Source organism: Grampus griseus (genome assembly GCF_964374135.1).
Source record: "Grampus griseus genome assembly, chromosome: 4".
Taxonomy (NCBI): domain Eukaryota; kingdom Metazoa; phylum Chordata; class Mammalia; order Artiodactyla; family Delphinidae; genus Grampus; species Grampus griseus.
The window spans coordinates 143,010,626-143,032,147 of NC_138997.1; the positions used below are offsets into that span (position 1 = coordinate 143,010,626).

The 21,522-nt window shown below is 42.6% G+C and overlaps 1 protein-coding gene across 1 annotated transcript in view; it reads left to right on the plus strand.

The window, feature by feature from the left end:
* The window catches only part of POLN (DNA polymerase nu), a 171,136-nt gene that overhangs the window by 64,375 nt on the left and 85,239 nt on the right, over positions 1-21,522 (plus strand). The window contains exons 12-16 of the mRNA XM_082652839.1: positions 4,292-4,375; positions 4,688-4,783; positions 12,848-12,904; positions 13,800-13,853; positions 14,468-14,533. Of these exons, the coding sequence (XP_082508965.1) occupies positions 4,292-4,375; positions 4,688-4,783; positions 12,848-12,904; positions 13,800-13,853; positions 14,468-14,533 (357 nt within the window). The remainder of the gene's footprint in view (positions 1-4,291; positions 4,376-4,687; positions 4,784-12,847; positions 12,905-13,799; positions 13,854-14,467; positions 14,534-21,522) is intronic.

A 21,522-nucleotide genomic window follows, 5' to 3' on the forward strand; every position in this document is an offset into this window, starting at 1 on the left:
CTTTCTGCTCCTCAGCCTCAATAATTTTCATTATTCTCTCTTCACTGATTCTTTCTTCTGCCTGCTCAAATCTCCCTTTGAACCCTCAAGTGACTTTTTAATTTCAATTATCATACTTTTAAGCTCCAAAAATTTCTTTTTTAGTTTCTTTTTACATTTTCTGTCTCTTTATTAATATTTCTATTTTGTTCACACATTGTTTTCTTGACTTTCTTCACAACTTTCTTTAGTTCTTTGAGCATCTTTAAGATGGTTGTTTTAAAGGTGTGTGGTATATATCTGCCATTAGGTCTTTTTTTTCAGTGATAGTTTCTGGGTTTTTTTTTTCCTTTGAATACACCATATTTTCCTGTTTCTGTGTTTGTCTTGTGATATTTTTGTTGAACATTGGACATTTGGATCTAATAATGTGGTAACTCTGGAAATCAGATTCTCTCCTTTCCCACAGTTTGCTCTTTCTGTGTGTTATTGTTTCTGTTTATTGTCTTGGGTTTTTTAATTTGCTGCAGGTTGTCTCTGTGTTGAGGATCAACCTAAAGTATAAACCTAAGGTCTTCACAGTTCTTTTCTGAGCCTTTTCCTTGGCATGCACGGTCACCTTCTAATTTTCCCCATGTATGTGAAGTTATTTTTGAATGTCCTTGTCTTTAATATCTGGCTTCAAAGGAGAAAAAGCAAAAAATGCAGAGGGGTTAAAAAAGGCACTAGCCCTTTAAGTCCCCTGGAAGTCACTTAAGCTGGAGGGAGAGGGTCTTGCAATAATGGGGGAAGTGCAACAACAATGGCCTGTTCATCTGCACCTCTGTGATCAGAAGCAGCAATCAGTGATCAGAGCAGAGGCCCCCAATATCTGTACAGGGTCTTTTTTGCCCCACCAGTTCCTGCAGGCTGTGGGCAGGCTGCTCCAGAAACAGGTGCATGGCCTCCTGGCCTCGGGCCTCCTGTCTGGGGGAGGTGGGGTGGGTAGCTTCTATGGTACCAAGAGCTGAAACTGACCAAAATGAACTGCGGTTTACCATCCAAGGCTTCCCCTGGAAGCCATCAGCAGACTCCAGAGTTCCCAGACGATTACATCAGAGGGTTCTTCCCCTGCAGTTGCTGTCCAGGTGGGAGATGAAGTCTCACCTCACAGGTGCCTCCTACTCTGCCATCTTCCCTGAATCTGCTTGGTACAAATCTTAAGTGTACAGCTTGACGTATTTTTATATACGTACACATCCATGTAACCTCCACCCAGATCAAGGTATAGAATATTTCCAGCACCCGGAAGTCTCTTTCCTGTCCCCTCCCAGTCTGTACCCCCAGATAACCATTCATCTGACCCTGTCCTTGGTGATTCTGAGCTTCATGTAAACCACACAGCATGGGCTCTTTGGTTCTGGCTCCTTTTGCTCACATTCTGTCTGTGGGATTCACCAGTTTGGTTGAATGTAGCAGAAGTGCATGCCAATGAAAATTGCTTGTAGCACCTATTGTAAGAAGGTGCCATAATTTCCTTACACCCTCTCCCATTGTTGGGCACTGTGATCGCAGTGGCTGCGACTATTCATGTGGTGTAACTATAACCTGTGGTGGATAAGAGAGCTCTTGGTTTTCTATCCAGAAGTGGAATTGCTGGGTTACAGGGTATGCGTATATTTAGCGATAGTAGGTACTTCCAAATAGCCCTTCAAATTGGTTATAACATTTTCTAGTCCCATTTGCTACATCCTCACCAGCACAGTACTGTCAGTCTTTTTCACTTTAGCTATCCTGGTGGGTCTGTAGTCGCATTTCACTGTGGAGTTAATTTGCATTTCCCTGATAAGTAATAATAGTGAGCACCTTTTCATACGCTTGATGGTATTTTGGATATATTCTTTTTGTGATCCAATTTTTCAAAGAATTTGCCTATTTAAAAGTTTATGTCAGCTTTTTCTTATTTACTTATAGGAATTGTTTATATATTCTGTATGTGGGTCCTTTGTAAGATATATTGAAAGTACTTTCTCCCAGTCCAGGGTTTGACAAACAGTGGTCTATAGGCCAAATCCATCCTGTGGCCTGTTTTCATATGGCCTGAAATTAAGAGTGGTTGTTACAATTTTTAAAAAACAAACAGAAGTAGAGAAGAATATGTGACAGAGACCATATGTGACCCATAGAGTCTGAAGTATTTACTGTCTGGCCCTGTCTTTGTCTACAGCTTGTCTTTTTACTCTCTCAGTAGCTATGTCCTTTGATGAACAGAATTTCTTCATTTTCATGAAGTCCAATGAACCATTTCTTAAATGTTTGAGAATTTTTGTGTGCTAAGTACTCTTTGTCTGACCTCTAGTAAAGATATTCTCCTGTGTTTTCTTGTATAAGCTGTATTATTTTAAGCCTATCCTCCACTTCAAATTAATTTTTCTGCATGGTATAAAGTACAGTTAAGATTTTTCCCAGATGGATTTCCATTCATTTAAGCACAATTTATTAAAAGTGCCACTGTTTCCTGCACTACGAATTACAGTAGTGTCTTTGTCATAAATCAGGTCACTGTGTATGTGTGGGCTTTTCTCTGGACTCTTTTCTGCTCTTTTGTTTCGTGTGTCTGTGCCTGTGCTAATACTTCCCTGGCTTGGTTACTGCAGGCTTATAATATGTCTTGATGCCCTACAGTCTTCCATCTTTGTTCTTCCACATGGTATTTATCAATCCAGCTTCTTCACGTTTCCATGTAAAATTCTCTGATCTACTTTTTAAAAACCAGCTGGGATTTTGATTGTACTTTCAATGCGTGTGATAAAAGACTCATATGCAGACTCTATAGATAACTCCTGTCAATAAGAAAAAGCCACTTCACACATTTAAAAAATATTTTATTTATTTATTCGGTTGTGCCAGGTCTTAGTTGCGGCAGGTGGGCTCCTTAGTTGCAGCATGCGAATTCTTAGTTGCGGCACGTGGGATCTAGTTCCCTGACCAGGGATCAGACCCATGCACCCTGCATTGGGAGTGTGGACTCTTAGCCACTGGACCACCAGGGAAGTCCCCATTATCTGTTTTTTCATGCTTTGTTCCTTGTTCTTCTTTTCATCATTTGTTCCCTTGACTATAGAATTCTGGCTTACCTTAACTGAGGCCATTGTCTGTGGGTTCTTCTTTTTGCCTAGTGCTAGTTTTTTGTATTGTACTTGTCCTGCTCCTATTTGTAAACGTCTTTCAGTATTTCAGCCGAAAGGCAGTTCTTGTCTGATAAAGGTAGAGTGCAGATGATATTTGCTCAGAGTTGGTTGATTTACACTCTGCTCTCTCTTTTCTTTTATAATAATTTTTTTTTAATAATAATTTTTTAAATATGTAAATCTATGTGTTTATTTTTGGCTGCCTTGGGTCTTCGTTGCTGCGCGCTGGCTTTCTCTAGTTGCAGTGAGCAGGGGCTACTCTTTGTTGTGGTGCACGGGCTTCTCATTGCTGTGGCTTCTCTTGTTTTGGAGCACGGGTTCTAGGTGCGTGGGCTTCAGTAGTTGTGGTTCGTGGGCTCAGTAGTTGTGGCTCATGGGCTTAGTTGCTCCACGGCATGTGGGATCTTCCCAGACCAGGGCTCAAACCCATGTCCCCTGCATTGGCAGGTGGGTTCTTAACCACTGCGCCACCAGGGAAGTCCCTATAATAATTTTTTAAAAGTCCTGGTCATGTTCTCCTTTTCTTCTGACCAAAATGGTGAGGGGGTGAGGGGTTCATAAATTCAGCATGTCCTACTGCTCTGCTCAGTACCGTATTTATCAGCTGTTTCATATCAGCACCGTATTTATCAGCTGTTTTCCCACCTGGGCCTTGCATGCCGCCCACCCCTCGCCCTGGGCTGTGCCCCAGTTTGTGTGGTTGTTCAGAGCGTTGTTGCTTGTCTCCGCTGCAGCTGCTCCTCTGTTGGGAGGGAATGTCCTGCATCATGATCACTGTGGTCACCATGCAGTTTGGTCCTAGCTCTTCTGCCTTGGGATACTTTGGAAGTTTTGAGGTTTATGGTTTGATGCTGGATCCGTTTACTTGTCATAATGTTGCTGGAGAATTCCTTCTTCTTTCCCTCCTTCATTTTGGTGTGTTATTTACTATTTTTACTTCTTTAAGTTTGTTTCCTTGGGTCCACTGCACTTAAGAGAGTGATTCTGAGCCTGAGTATTGCATCATGAGTCCAAATATGTATTTTGTAATGTCCATTTTGGTAAATTTTAGATTATTTTTTATTCTTGCAAGATCTCATGTTGAGAAAAATAATCTTAAGTTGTGAAAACTATTAATAACATTGTGTCTGTCACATTCATAGTCTCGTCTCAAGGAACTGGAGCAAGAAGCCCATTTTGTTGCAGGAGAACAGTTTCTTATAACAAGCAGTAATCAGCTTCGAGAGGTAAAGCTAAATTTCAGTTCTTTTATTAAATACACTTCCTGTTCAGGGGTTAGAGGGAGATTTATTCTGATTTTATAAACATTATTTTATGTGATCATCTGCAAAGTATGTAACTTGTTCACGTCTTTCACATTGAGATTCATTACTTCAAAGCCTTTACATCTAAGAAAAGTACTGAATCAGAATCTAAGCATTTTGTCACACCTAGTCAGGTGTGTCCCCTCTGGCTGGTTGCTTTAACTCTGTTATAGTGATGTTCAGGTCCTCTCAGATCTGGGACCCGCTCATCACGTGAAATGGCTTTTGTTGCAGATCCTGTTTGGCAAGCTGCAGCTGCACCTGCTGCGTCCACAGGAGACTCTTCCCAAAACTGGGCTCCGGAGACACCCGTCCACATCAGAAGCCGTGGTAAGGGTCGACAAGTGTCCCCTCACTCTCCGAGACAACAGCACCTCCCACCACGTGCGAGTCCCTTGCAGAGCCCCGTGCTCCTCGTGGTGGCACAAGCCGGCAGCAACCACCACGGAGCAGTTCTGTTCCATCACTTCCTTTCTGCGGCAGGAGAGGTGCCCCCACCCCAAGGTTGCCCTTCAGTTATGAAGGGAGGACAAAGAGGCTTATGGTACAGTTTTCCAGAGGCGATAAATTGCCTTGATTTCCTGCAGAGGATAATTTGATGGAACTTTGTTCTGGAAACCAAATTCTTGACAATGTAGTCATGACTTCTTTGCTTCATGCCCTCATAAGAGACTGGAAATGGGAAAAGTCATCAGTCTTCTCCTTTCCCCAAGTTTGTTTTAGAAAAATTTAGCTGCCCTTCCCTTGAGAGGAATGCATTTTTTAAAAGACAGGGTGTAGTGAGATGCTGCTTTAATCAAATGGCAGAGTGTGAATAGATATTCAGAACCCCGTGAGTATAATGATACCGCTGGAAGCCTGCAGCGAGGAGCTTGGCCAGTGGGCGAGAGGACACGTGTTGCTCTGCTGAGGGCCGGCTGTGGAGGCTCCAGCTTATCCTTTCTGTGCCTTGCTCAGCGTTGGATTTTGCAGCCGAGGAACGCTTCCCTCCAGACTCCTCTGTGCACATCGCCCTTCCAGCCCCGCACTTCCTGCTCGTCTCAGCCCTGGCGGGGCACCACGCTTGCCAACTGTCCCCACACCTGGCCCTCGGGGCCCAGGCATCAGTCACCGAGTGAACGCCCACCCCTGGGGAACGCTGCTCCCGAGAGGGCCTCGCATCTTCCCTCTTCCCCAAGTCTTCCCCACCCTGGTCAGTGTCCCCCTCCTGGTCCTTGGGAGCCAGCAGTGAGCTTACCCCTGCTGGGACTCGTCACATCCAGGCAGAACGATCTTTTAAAAGTGTTAGAAAAGTCATGTCGATCCCCTGCCTTCAACTTCAATGGCTTCCTTTTTTTCTTTTTTTTGTTTGGCTGTGCTGGGTCTTCGTGGCTGCACGTGGGCTTTCTGTAGTTGGGGCGAGTGGGGGCTACTCTTGGTTGCAGTGCATGGGCTTCTCATTGCGGTGGCTTCTCTTGTTGTGGAGCGTGGACTCGAGGCTCACGGGCTTCAGTAGTTGTGGCACACAGGCTCAGTAGTTGTGGCTTGCGGGCTCTAGAGTGCAGGCTCAGTAGTTGTGGCACACGGGCTTTGTTGCTCGGCGGCATGTGAGATCTTCCTGGACCAGGGCTCGAACCCATGTCCCCTGCATTGGCAGGCAGATTCCCAACCACTGTGCCACCAGGGAAGTCCCCCAGTGGCTTTCCATGCCACTTAGAATCACATCCAAGCTCTCGAGTGTGCCTCGCCCAGGCCCTGGGTCTGGACTTGGCCCTTCTTTGACTTCCCTCACTCCTCACTCCCAGCACCCCACTGACGACACTTCTCACAGGCTCCTTCCTCAGTCTGGAAACTTCCCATGGAGTGTGCTCAGCTGTCTTCTGATTGTCAGCTTAAGTACTGCTTCCAGAAAGTCCTCCTCTGGTCACAGGTGACAGTAAGACCCCCAGCCACAACCTATTCCTTCACCTCGATTTGTTTTCTGCACACAACTTGCCAAAATGCTGGAGAGGGCGTGGAGAAAAGGGACCCCTCCTACACTGCTGGTGGGAAGGTAAGTTGGTACAGCCACTGTGGAGAACAGTATAGAGGGTCCTTTAAAAACTAAAAAGAGAACTACTGTATGATCCAGCAGTCCCACTGCTGGGCATCTATCCAGAGAAAACGATGGTTAGAAAAGGTGCATGCATCCCAGCGCTCACAGCAGCACTGTTCACAATAGGCAGGACATGGAAGCAACCTAAAAGTCCATCAACAGAGAAATGGATAAAGAAGCTGTGGTACATATATACAATGGAATACTACTCACCCATAAGAAAATAATGCCATTTGCAGCAACATGGATAGACCTAGAGACTATCATAATAAGTGAAGTAAGTCAGACAGAGAAAGGTATATATCACATGATATCACTCATATGTGGAATCTAATTTTAAAAAAATGATTTAAATGAACTTAATTTACAAAACAGAAACAGACTTACAGATATTGAAAACAAACTTATGATTACCAAAGGGGAAACGTTGGGGGGAGGGATAAATCAGGAGCTTGGGATGAACATACACACACTACTATATATAAGATAGAAAACCAACAAGGACCTACTGTATAGCACAGGGAACTCTACTCAGTATCCTGTGATAACCTATATGAGAAAAGAATCTAAGAAAGAAGGAATATATATATATGTATAACCGAATTACTTTGCTGTACACCTGAAACTAATGCAACATTGTAAGTCAACTATACTCCAATAAAATTTTAAAAAATAAAGTTACCTAGTCACTTGTTTGCTTGTTCCAGTAGGATGTAGGTTGCACAGATCAAAGACTTCATCTGACTTGTTCACTACATCCCCAGAACCAAATGGCCTAGAACTAGCACCTGCTGGGGCTGAACTGTCGGCTGTGTGTTCACAGAGCACAGCGAGGGCAAGGGGCAGGACCCACCTTGCTGGAGAGACTCTGGAGTGGGTTTCAACGCCACATGGCAGTGTGCCCTCAAGTCCCAGGGGTGGCAGAACCTGGGAAAGCACACGTTTCCACTCGGACTGCACCTGAGCTGGGGGTCTTGGCCTGATTTATTCTCCATCTGGGCACCAGCTGGCAGTGTTGCCCTTCCCTTTGCTACTCCTTAGCTCTCCCAGACAGCCGACAACAGAAGAGAGGAAATGTGCTTCTCCTCTGGTGTCGAGGTGCTTCACTGTGCACAGAATTCAGACAGTGCCCTGAATTTTTCTTCACAAAGACATAATCAACATGAATCATATCATATTAACTTTAATCTCTTACTTAGCTGAACAAGTCACACTACTCTGTACATTTAAAAAGATGAACCTGCGCTAGGCAACATGTGCACATGGTTCTCAGTTCAAAATTAGGCCTCCTTCTTCCCACTTCCCTTCACCCTCCCTGTTCCCCTCCCCGTGGGAAGGGATGTGGTCTTCTGGTGAGATGGACAGCCTGGAACAATTCAAGTAAGGGCGCAACTGTGAGCTTAGATATGCTTTTATTAGACTTTGTTTTTTAGAGTAGTTTCAGGTTCACCGCAAAATTGAGCAGATGGTACGGAGAAGTCTCATATACCCCCTCCCCAGCCCAAACACACACAGCCTCCTCCACCATCAACATGCCCCACCAGGGGCTACATTTGTTACAGCTGATGAACCCACACTGACACATCATCATTGCCCAAAGTCTGTAGTTTGCATTAGGGTTCCTTCTTGGTGTTATACAGGCTATGGGTTTGGACAAATGTGTAATGACACGTATCCACCATTAGAGTATCGAACAGAGTGGTTTCACTGCCCTAAAAAGCCTCTGTTCTCCCTATTCATCTCTCCCCTCAACCCCTGGCATCCACTGTTTTTACTGTTTCCATAGTTTTGTCTTTTCCAAAATGTCATATAGGAATTATACATTATGTAGCCTTTTCAGATTTGATTCAGCTAGCAATACGCACTTAAGTTTCTTCCACGTCTTTCCACAGCTCATTTCTTTCTAGCACAGAATCATATTCCATTGTCTGGATGAACCACAGTTTTATTTATCTATTCACCTATTGAAGGACATCCTGGGTGCTTCCAAGTTTTAGCAGCTATGAATAAAACTGCTGTAAAACATTTGTGTTCAGGTTTTCACGTGGACATAAGTTTCCATCTTATTTGAGTAAATAAATAGCCTGATTTCTGGATTGTATGGTAAAAGTATATTTAGTTTTGTAAGAAACCACCAAACTGTCCTCCAGTGTGGCTGCACCATTCTGGTTCCCACCGGCAGTGACGAGGGTTCCTGTCACTCCACACCCTCGCCAGCACATGGTGGTGTCGGTGTCCTGGATTGTGGCCGTTCTGACAGGCGTTAGCTATGTTTTAAAAAGACCACTCTCGTCACTGGTTGGAGAATGGAGGAGTCCCATTAATAGGCTGTCGCTGCAGTGTGGGCACTGCTGGCTCAGTGTCCAGGCGATGGCAGTGAGGATGGAGCAGAGCAAACACATGCTCAGAGCATTTTGAGAACAGAAACGAGCTTCTCTGAGTGTGAGTTCACATGAGTGTGAATGCAGAGTAATTCCTGGTTTCCTTAGTTGTGCACCTGAGCAGATAGTGATGGCCGCTGCCCAGAGAAAACCAAGAGAGGAACAGTTTACGGGGGCTGGGGGTCAAGTGTTCAGCCTTGGACATGTGAAGACAGATGTGTGCACAAAACATCGATACAGAGCAGTTGGGTCTGTGAGAAGAAGTCCTGTGCTAGAGATGCATACCTGGAAGTAGTTGGCCCTGGGATGGTCGTCCTCTACCCTGGCAGGAGCTTTGGAAAAACACTCATGCCCAGGCCCACAACTGATCCACAAAATCAGAGTCTGTGGGCTGCGTGGCCCAGTCCGGACTTTTTTTTTTTTTTATGGATTAGTCTTGCTTAATAATGTCTTATTTATCTATCTATCTATCTATTTATTTATTTATTGCTGAGTTGGGTCTTTGTTGCTGCACGTGGCTTTCTCTAGTTGCGGTGAGCGGGGGCTACTCTTCGTTGTGGTGCGTGGGCTTGTCATCTTGGTGGCTTCTCTTGTTGCAGAGCACGGGCTCTAGGCGTGTGGCCTTCGGCAGTTATGGCGCGCGAGGGCTTCAGCAGTTGTGGCTCGTGGGCTCTAGAGCACAGGCTCAGTAGTTGTGGCACACGGGCTTAGTTGCTCTGTGGCATGTGGGATCTTCCGGGACCAGGGCTCGAACCTGTGTTCCCTGCATTGGCAGGCGGATTCTTAACCACTGCGCCACCAGGGAAGCCCCAGACATGTTTTTGAAGCTCCCCCGCTGATTCTAGAAGCAGCCAGCACTGATAACCACAGAACTGAACTCTGAGAAACTGACATTTAGGGGTCAGAGAGAGAAGAGGTGCCAAGCAGAGGCTATGGAACGACCACAGAGAGAGAAGGGAGCTGAGAAGAATGTGGGGTCAGGAGCCAACAGAGGGAGCGTTTGATAAAGCTTGTAGAGTGGCAACGGCCACGGCACTCCGCCTCTGATCATGAACCAGCGCGGCAGGGCTTTATCCAAAGCGTTATGAGATCAAACACTTCATCCTTTTCAAGTGTTCTCAGACAGCTCGATTCGAGATATACAGGGAGACTGTGGTTAGAAAGTTATTTTGTGAGTAAGGTATCAGGATAAAGAGAGTTAGTTGATCTTAAGCAGTTTTCTTGGCTAAGATTTTCATGCACTTTCATCCCGCTAGGGATAGCTTTTCTGAGAAACTGCAGTTCTGGATTACACCGAGGCAGGAGTCCTCCCCCTGGGTAGAGCCCTGCTCCGAGGACACCAGTGTTGGCCCTCCTGTTTATGTTCTATGGCTGGCCAAGACCTCAGTCTATTAAATAGAGAGTGATGCAGTTCCGTGGCTCATGCTAGTACATTAAAGTTATGTCATCAGTTCTCCCCCAAGTTGATTTTTAGATTCAGAATGATACTAACTAATACCCTAGCAGGAACTTTTGGTAGAAATTGGCAAGCTGAATCCCAAATTTGTAGGGAAATGCAAACAACTAAGAAGAGCCAAGATAGTCTTGGGAAAAAGCACTATTGAAGGACTTAGTCTGTTGGATATCAAGACTAATCATGAAGCAATAGAAATTATGAGGAATTAATTAATCAGTACGAAGTAGTGTCAATTCAAGGATAAGCAAATAGACAAATGGTCCAGGATAGGGAATCTACAAACAGACCTGCACATGTGTGTATAAAGTGCATGTTCTCTGAGAGGGAGGGCTCATTACATAAGGGGCCAGTGCATCTTGACCCCTGTTTCACACCATATACAAAAATAAATTTCAAATGAATTGTATATCTGAATATAAAAAGTAAAACAAAGATTGTAGAAGATACCATAAGAGAATATCTTCAAGGCCTTGAGGTAGTTAAACATCCTTAAACAGGACACAAGATGCATCAGCCATAAAGGAAGAGATTGATCAATTGGGCAATAGTAAAATTAAGAATTTCCATTTATGAAAAGACACTATTGGACTTCCCTGGTAGCGCAGTGGTTATGAATCTGCCTGCCAATGCAGGGAACACGGGTTCAATCCCTGGTCCGGGAAGATCCCACATTCCGCAGAGCAACTAAACCTGTGCACCACAACTACTGAGCCTGCGCGCTACAGCCCATGAGCCACAACTACTGAGCCTGTGCGCCACAACTGCTGAAGCCTGAGTGCCTAGAGCCCATGCTCCACAACAAGAAAAGCCACCGCAATGAGAAGCCCGCACACCTGCAACAAAGAGTAGCCCCCGCTCGCCCCAACTAGAGAAAGCCTTTGTGCAGCAACAAAGACCCAATGCAGCCAAAAGTAAATAAAATTTTAAAAAATAAATAGATAAAAAAGACACTATTAAACAAATAAAAGAACAAGCCACAGAGGGGTAGAAGATATTTCCACTAAATATAGCCAACTAAAGAAAACCCTGTCCAGAAAAATGAATTCCTACACATCAAGAAGAAAAAGACATACAAACCAACGTTTTAAATGACAAAAACATGAACAGGGTTTAATGAAAGGAGATATACAATTGGTCAATAAACATTTGAATCATGTCTGACTTTATTAGGGAAATACACACTAAAACTACATTGAAATGTCACTTCACATTTGCCAGAATGGCTAAAATTAAGACCTAGGAGAACATGTGTTGGCGAAGATGTGGAACAAGGAGAACTTTCATGTGCTGCTGATGGGGACAAAAACCATTGTGTTTACCTTGGAGAACTGGCTGGTATCAGCTCTGCTACAGGTGACCCAGCGCCTCTCTCCTCTTTACGTACATGTTCAACAGAACCGTGGACGTGTGTTAACCAAAATCTGTGTACCAGAATGTTCACAGCAGCACTCTTTGTAATAGCCCTGCAGTGGAAACAGCACACGTGTCCATCAGGGGTGGAATGGGTAAATAATTGTCCTGCATTCAAATAATTCATACAGCAGTGCAAGTAAATCATACAACAAGGACCAACCTTAAAACCAGAATGTTGAACGAAAGAACCCACACACAAAGAGTATCTATCCTATTCCATTGATACAAAGCTCAAAAACTGGAAGAAGGGCTTCCCTGGTGGCGCAGTGGTTGAGAGTCTGCCTGCCGATGCAGGAGACACGGGTTCGTGCCCTGGTCCGGGAGGATCCCACGTGCCGCAGAGCGGCTGGGCCCGTGAGCCATGGCTGCTGAGCCCGCGTGTCCGGAGCCTGTGCTCCGCAGCAGGAGAGGCCACAACAGTGAGAGGCCCGCGTACCGCAAAACAAACAAACAAAAAACTGGAATAAGTGGTCTTGCTGGTGGAGGCCAGGGGGCTGGTTACCTCTGGGGGAGGGCCAGAGGCCTGCCTGGGAACCTGGGATGTTCCCTCTGGGTGGCAGTACCCAGGTGTGTTCATTTTGTGATAATTTAACAACCCGTGTTTGCATGATCTTGTGCTTTATGTACGTTGTATTTTGACTTTTTAAAATTAAATTTAAAACCCATAGTCATATTCCAGTGTTACCTCCCTGACTTTGTGCTCGATAACTGTGATGCAGATGTTGGGGTTCCTAAACTATTGAGTTACACATTTGGAGGCATTTTCCTAGTTTACTGTCCTACATGGTGCTTTACATGCCCTGGATTTATTTCAGGAATTTAAATCTCAAGAGGAATCTTATTTCCGAGCTCATGTGAAGTGCCTTTAGCTCCCAAGTGTACAATAATGATTCTGTAAGGGATTAAAATTAAGACACTTGATAAACTGAGTTTATTATGAGTCTTCATTTTGGAAAATATGCTCAAGATAGACCATTTATTATTAGGACTTTTCCAGCTGAAAATAAGTGTTTGGAATGTTAAAATTAAATGAAGGAATTATATTGGTGATATTTATTCTTATTTTTTAGTTAAATGCTCTGCAAGACCTTCATCCATTACCCAAAATTATTTTGGAATATAGGCAGGTAAGTTAGATTTTTTTTTTTTTGTCAGTAAGTTGGTAATGAAGGGGGCCCACATGGCACCGTCTCTGTTCACAAAATCCATCATCGCTGAAGTAGCCCTGACAGTGTCCTAAAGGGAATGCAGTTTGTTCACGTGGACCTCATATTAGCACTGCTTCTTGTACCCAGACATGATATTCCTCAGGGCTACAAACAGCCCTGCTGTGAATCAGAGGAGTCGTAAAGGGAAGAGGACAAACAAAAATTCTGAAGGAAGTATTTGGTGTGTCATCCTCGTGTGGCCACAGTGTGACTTCGGCTTCCATCAGCGCCGAGTTCAGAGGCCTGTCACACAAGCCTCCTCCCTCTCCCGGCCTGGTGGTGTTTTATCATCTCGCATTGACACTTACTGACTTACGGACATGCCCCTCTCTCTAGCTACCCTTCTAGCTCCTCCTCTTTTCCCCGTTCACATACCTGCCATCTGTTCACAGGTATGACTTGCTGCCGCTCGGACCATCGTTATTTACTGCTGTCCTTGTTAGGGCTGGGCAGCTGTGTGTGCGTGGGGTTGGGGGTGGTGGTGGTGAGTAAATGGTAGCACCTGAACTGAAAGAGGCCCCACGGGGGACACTGGGTGCTGGGACTCGGGAACTCTCCCTATATCTTTGCAACTTTTCTGTAAAAGGAATTATTCCAGGACAAAGTTTATTTTAAAAGGGGTAGGGTGACGTCTTTCTCTGTTGGTCATTGTTATTTAATTCTGGGCACCACATAAGGCCATTTCAGGGCCTCCTGGAGTCACCTGAGGTGACATCAGTGACACATGCCCAGCACTCTGTGAGACACTGCTTTGACACTTGTTCCTAATTTAAACACTTAAACACAAAGTGATTACTTTTGTCTTGTAATCTAGGTTCACAAGATCAAGTCAACCTTTGTAGATGGATTACTAGCTTGCATGAAAAAGGTAACTAAAGCTAAGAAAAAAGATATCATGATTGGGAATATGGCTTACACATGGGTTCAGATACATGTAGAATTTCTTTAAATAATCTAACATTCTTGAAACTATGAACCATGATTTTGTTATCATTTAGGTCTATAGCATAAGTTGACATTATACCTTAAAATCTCATATTCATGTGGAAGCTCTACTGCTGACCACGTGCTTTCACATCTGTTACTGCATCTCTTTTCCATAGTCATTTGAGGGACATGTTGTTTTAGTTCATGCATGAGGAGTCTGCAGTCAGAGGTGTTCTGTGACTTGTCTGCGGCCACACAGCAAGTGACAGCCCCGGTCTGGGGTGCACAGCCCCACCTTGAGTCCACGCTGTGACCCCCATGGCACGTCAGCCCATGTGTCCTACTGCAGCTTCTGCATAGCCTGAGGGAGAATCTCCTTCACCCTGATCACATGCAGGAATTTGTAACCCCACGGACACTGGGTTGGGAGTGTAGGGCCCGTGGCTCCTGGTTCTCTGGACAGAGCAGTGAGCGTTGTGTGCTGAAGGGGCCAGCGTGTTTGTGACTTCGCACGGCACTGTCAGAGCATAAGCTGATTCTTTCCAACTGATAAAGGGCTCCGTTTCCTCCACGTGGAACCAGACTGGAACCGTGACCGGAAGGCTGTCAGCCAAGCATCCTGTAAGTTAGCTCTTGTTAAATGCCTGTTTCTGTGTCGGGACTGCAGTTTTGCCTAGATGTGTGTTTGTCTGTGCACTTTTTGTTTGTTAGAGGAGACCCCATACTGATAGGCTGTGGAGTTTTTTCTGTTTATTAATTCAGCCAATGTTCATTTAGCACATACTATGGGTTTTTTTGTGGTTTTTAAAAAAAATTTTTATGGTAGTGTATAGACGTCCATGTCACTCTCTCACTTTGTCCCAGCTTACCCTTCCCTCTCCCCGTGTCCTCAAGTCCATTCTCTAGTAGCACATACTATGTTTTGGGCACTTAGTGGGGGATCAGGACACTACACGTGTGAAGTGTTGAGTTAGTGGGGGGGTCTTCACATCCAGAGAGTCACGCACTCTGGTGCTGAGGGCAGGAGGGACAGACACCTCTTCCCACCCCATTCTTCATTTTCAGATTTGTACTGGACAGGTGGCTTCCCCAGATTCTCTCTCTTTTTTTTTGGCTGTGTTGGGTCTTTGTTGCTGCGCGGGCTTTCTCTAGTTGCGGCGAGCGGGGGCCACTCTTCATTGTGGTGTGCAGGCTTCTCATTGCAGTGGCTTCTCTTGTTGCAGAGCACGGGCTCTAGGTGCATAGGCTTCAGTAGTTGTAGAACACGGGCTCAGTAGTTGCAGCTCACGGGCTTAGTTGCTCTGTGGCATGTGGGATCTTCCCAGACCAGGGCTCGAACCCGTGTCCTCTCCAGGTTATCTCTTGCTGAGCTTTATTCCCTTCCAGAAATTTCTCATGTCTCGGGCTTGCGTGTAGCACTCCTCCCAGGTTTTCTGGGATGCTGTAGTTTTACTTATTTATTTTTCTGTTATTTCAATTGAATTTTTTGAAAAAGGAGATAAACATCATGTGTGCATTTGGCCCCCACCTTTGACTCAAAGTGTACATCATCATTTTAACAGCTGCATTGTACTCTACTTAGTGGCTGTCCCTACTGAGGGTCATTTAGATCGTTTTCAGTTTTAATTATTTTGTATGTGCCATAAACTTACTTGTACGAATATTTTTGGTATGTTTTTCTGTTGATTTCCGTAGCATAAATTCCTGGAGGTGGAACTTCTGAGTCAAAGTGTTTGTGTATTTTTAAGGCTTTGCCTTGCCAAATTGTCCTCCAGAGAAAAAAGAGTTTTACGTTCCCAGTCAATTTGTAAAGTGTTTGGTTCCCTACATCCTTGCCAGTACAGGGAGTCTTCATTTTGATTACTAGTTCATGGCTTGATCTTTAAATATCTGTTCCTTTAAACATTAAGTGAGGTTGACTATATAAAAGTTATTCTTCTGTGAGTTGTCTGTTCATGTCATTTTGCACATGTCTCTGGAGGATGTATATTTTTTTCTATAGGTATGGAAAAGCTCTTTATATAATAAAGATCAACCCTTTGTAAAATACTGAGTTCTTTTTCTCCGTTTTTCTTTTGCCCCTTAATTTTTAAAATATATAATGTTTGCTATACTTAAAATGGCTTTTTCATTATACAAATAATATATAATTCTAAAGACTACAAACAATAGATAAAAATGTAAATAACAAAGTAAAAGTCACCTGAAATGCCACATCATTAACATTTTAGTGACCATACTCTATTTCTTTATGCACACACGTGTGTGCGTGCACTCACACTGCGCACACATTTACATGACTGGGATTATATCATACATGTTTTTTATTGCAGACACTCCCTCACCACACCCATATCTCAGCCCCTCACCCTCAGGCCCGGTGCCATTGGAAGCTCATGTTAGCAGCCTATAGAGTGTACATGCATATTTTCCTCCAGATTTATAATAAAATCTTATACAGACCCATATGTATCCATACATACATACACATATATATATATATATATATATACACACAGAGACACAAAATGACTTTGTCATTCTTATTTTACAGAATTAGAATTCTATTTTTCTGCCTCTCGCTTTTCTCTCTCAGCAACAGCTCGTGGAATCCCTGCAGTTCCTCTGACAGGGTCCTGTTCCACCTTTTTTAAAAATTGAAGTATAGTTAACTTGCAATATTATATTAGTTTTAGGTGCACTACATAGTGATTTGATATTTTAACGTTACACGCCATACAGCGTTATCGCAATATCATTGACTGTATTTCCTGTGCTGCACATTACATCCCTGTGAGTTATTTTAAAATAAATGCCCTGTTTCTCCATGTCCCTTTTGGAGTTGGGACCATCTTTCTTCTTTCCTGATGTCAATGGAAATAATTAATTAACAATCTAAAATAAGATAGAAAAGAGTTTTATTTGACCCAAACTGAGGACTGTAGCCCAGGAGACACGGATTCAAGAAGCACTTGAGTTGTGTTCTGTCAGACTACAAAATGGGGGAGGTGTATGAAGGCAAAATACTCAAGGTTGCAGTCAGTTGCATGAGTTGTCTATAGGGAATTATAATTGGATGTGGCAAGAAGTAAGGGTGCTTGTTAAGCATGGATTAGTTGGGGTCTGAGATGGTTGCATAGTTACAAGCGGGGGTGGGGGGGGCCTTGAGACCATAAGGTTGTAGCTGGCAGCTGCTAGCAGATATGGTTTTGAGAATGGCTGGCGGTGTCCTGGAGCTTTATACAGTTCAGGAAATTCACATTCTCAGTGATGTAGGAATGTGTCTGAAACCACATCCACACTGGCCACCCAACTTCATCCTGGATGCCTGAACCACAGTTGCCCCATTTTGATTTCTAAATGCATTCTTTTCTGTACTGGTTAAAGCAGATGTACAATGCCTATTTGACAGGCCATAAGAGAGGCTGTGCTAGTTAGCATAAAGTTCAAGCCAAATCATGTGTAAGCCAGGATGACTTCTCCAAACCTCAATATGTGAAAATTTCTTCCATCGCCTGATATAGGCATTCAGTGATATAAATTTAATCCCAGGTACTGCTTTCTGGCATTCAGTAAATTCTGGTATGTTGTATTTCACTTTCATTTAGTTCAGAATCTTTTCTAGTATGTCTTCTTTGACCCATGGGCTATTTAGAAGTTTGTTACTTAGTTTCCAAGTAATTGGTGATTTTCCAGTTATCTAACTGTTACTGATTTCTAATGTAATTTCACTGTGGTCAAAGGATATACTCTGCATGGCTTGAATCCTTTTAAATTCATTCAGACTTGTTTTCTTGCCCAGAAAATGGTCTATCTTGGTAACTGTTCCATGTGCACTTGAAAAGAATGTTCATTCTGTTAATGTGGGTGGAATGTTGTGTAAATACCAATTAGATCAAGTTGGTTGACGGTGCTGTCCGAGTCTACTATATCCCTGCTGATTTTGTCTGATTGTTCAGTCCATTGTTGAGAGAAGGGTATTGAAGTCTGCAGCACAACTGTGGAATTTTCTTTTTCTCCTTACAGTTCTACCTCTTCTATATCCTTGTAGTTTTTGCTCTTTTATAAGGAGCAGAAACATTAAGAATTTTGTCCACCTGATGAATTTACCCCTTTATTTCTATGAAATGCCCTTTTTATACCTGGTAATATTTATTTGATCTGAAATATATTTTGTCTAATATTAAAATATTAATTTAAAAATAATTAACAAAATACATCAAAGATAATTTTAGAAATAATAAAATTAATAAAAATGTAATTTAATATTAATGTTAAAATAGCCACTGCAGTTTTCTTTTGACCAGCGTTAGCAGGGCATTTTCCATCCTTTTACTTTTAAACTATCTCATTATATATAAAGTACATTTATTGTAGGAAGTATGTAGTTGGTCTTGCTTTTTTATCCCTTTTGATAATATCTGCCTTTTGATTAGGATGTTCAGTCCATTTACATTTTTTTTGAATTTTTGAATTTTATTTTATTTATTTTTTTATACAGCAGGTTCTTATCAGTCCATTTACATTTATTGTGATTATTCATAGGATTAGATTTAAGTCTGTTATCTTGCTTTGTGTTTTATATTTATCCCAGTTGTTCTTTGTCCCCCTTTTCCTCTTTTTCTGGATTTGGATTGAGTTTTTTAATGATTTTTTGATTTTTAATGATTAAAAATTTTTAAAGTTTAAATTCATTAAAGTTTTTTAATGATTCTCTTTTATCTTTTTTGATGTATTAGCTGTAACTCTTTGTTTTGTTATTTTAGTGGTTAATTTAGGGTTCACAGCCTACAACTTTAACTTACCACAGTCTATCTTCAAGTAGTTATGTCATCCCACATATAGTATTGTATAAGAACCCTACACTAGTACAGTCCCATTTCTCCTCCTGGCCTTTGTGCTATGATTGTCTTTTATTTTACTTTATACCTAAGTTATAAATTCCACAATATATTTTATTTTTGTTTGAATAGTCCATATCTCTTAAGTAGATTTAAATAATAAGAAAAATCTTGAATATTTGCCCATGTAAATTTTCAGTGCTCATTTCCTTGTGTACATCCAGATTTCTACTTGGTATCATTTTCCTTCTGCCTAAAGGATACCCTTTAACATTTCTTATACTGTGGGTTTGCTGTTGATGAATTCTTTCAGCATTTGTAGGTCTGAAAATATCTTTATTTCACCTTTGTTTTTAAAAGTTACTTTTGTGAGGTATAAAATTCTCAAATTCTCAGTTGAAAGTTTTTTCTTTCAATACTTTGAAGATGTTACTTCACTCTCTTCTCTCATTGTTTCTGCTGAGAAGTCTGTCATCATTATCTTCGTTTCTCCATCTGTAATGTGTCTTTTTTTTCTGGCTGTTTTTAACATTTTCTCTTAATCACTACTTTTGAGAAATTTGATTATGATGTACCTTGGTGTAATTTTTTCATGTTTCTATGTTTCAGTTTCTTGGATCTGTGGGTTTATAGTTTTAATCAAATTTGTAAAATGATTGGCAATTATTTATTCACGTACTTTTTGTGTTCCTTCTTTCTCCTCTCCTCTGGGAACTCCACTTATAATTACATAGTAGGTCACTTGTATTTGTCTCATAGCTCACTGAAACTCATTTTTCCTCTTTTCCTTGGATATTTTTCCTGTTTCAATTCGGATAGTTTCTATTGTTATATCCTATAGTTCACTAATCTTTTATTTTGTCATGTCAAATCTGTTGTTAATCCCATTGAGTATCTTTTCCACGTTAATTATATGTTACAGTTTTCATTTATAGAAATTTACTTCGGATCTTTTTTATGCCATCCATGTCTCTACTTCATCTTTAATATATTGGATACAGTTGTAGTAACTGTTTCAGTGTCCTTGTCTGTAATTTCAGCATCTGTGTCCATTATAGATGATGTGTCCATTCAGTAGATGATTACTCTAGTTAGGACTCCATTTTCCTGCTTCCTTGTGTGCGTGGTCATCTTTGTTTGGATACCAGACACTGTGGATTTTACATTATTGGGTGATGGAACTTTATGCATTACTGTAAATATCCTGAGCTTTGCTCTGGGTTAGGTTACTTGGAAACAGTTTTTTCCTTTCTGGTCTTGGTTTTATGATTTGTTGGGCAGGCCCAGAGAAGTGCTTCTTATAAAACTAATTATTCCCCATCCCTGAGGAAAGACCTTCTGAGTATTCTACCTATTGTCTATAGATTATGAGTTTTCTAAGAACGGCTGATGGGGGACTTCCCTGGTGGTCCAGTGGGTAAGACTCCACTCTCCCAATGCGGGGCGCCAGGATTCAATCCCTGGTTGGGGAACTAGATCCTGCATGCATGCCGTAACTAAGAGTTTGCATGCCGCAACTAAAGAGTCTGCATGCTGCAGCTAAGAAGTCCACATGCCACAACTAAGAAGCCTGTATGCCTCAATTAAAAGATCCCGCATGCCACAACTAAGACCTGGTGCAGCCAAAGTATAAATAAATAAATAAATAAAAGAGCTTAAAAAAAAAATGGCTGGTGGGAACAGGAGACTTTCCTGTCCCTGTGTGAGTGTTGTACACAGTTTCCAACCCCTTTAGATGGCTTTTTCCTAGCCTTTGGTAGTTTGCTCACAGGCGTGCACTATCAGTTCTCTGTTGGATACTCAGCTCTCTGCTGGGCTCAAGAAAATGATGATTTTATAGATTATCTGTCTTTTCTAATTATTAGGGTGCTTTTCAATTGTATACTTCCCAGGTGGAAGTAGAAGCTCCCATCTAATAATTTTTAATCCACCTAAAACCCTGCATTCTTTCTGTCCTCTTCGCCTCGGAGAGTACATTAATCAGTATTTGTTTTATCAGAACCTCAGTCTTGTGTCCCTCTGAGGTAGTCCCTGAACTCCCCCTTCGTGATGCTTATTACATTGTGGTTTAACTGCCTGTTTACTTCTGTGTACCTCACTGGATTGTAAATTTCATGAGAACAGGGACCTTTCCCGCCTGCTTCACTGACTATTTCCAGGCCTGGCTCTGTACCTGGAACACGGTAGGCGCCAAGTTTTGATTGAATGAAAAACTGGACGTGTGATCCACTCTCAAGTCGTCTTCCAGTGTCTCAGGGTCACCTGGTTCAGGACATCATCGAGATGGCAACGTGTTGACGATGGGGGCCAAACCCTTCTCCGTGCTGGACCATCACGCCTTCGTCCCTGGCCTGAGTTGGTCATTGGTCTCCCGTTGGTCTAGATTCTCCTCTTCCCCTGACTCTGATACTTCAGGGGTCACGCCTGTCAGTCTGTTTTGTGCGTCCCTCTCATGCCTACTGTGTTTTTACAAGACCTTCTCCTGGGAAGGTGCCGAGCACCTGCCAGGAGCCGCATTCTTACCATCTCTTCATCATCTAATACCTCCTTATCAGGCATGGCTTTAGATGTCCCTTCTAATGTTTCCACGTCGACAAGGCCAGTTTTTGTCAATGCCTGCATTTCACTGCAGTGCCATTCGCGGTACTGGCTCAGAATTTATCAACATTTTGTAATTCAAAATATCTGACCTTTCACATTGTATTTTTATGAATTCTCTAGTATCCAGAGTCCTCATTCTTCTTCTAGTTAGTGTTTAAAAAAATTTTT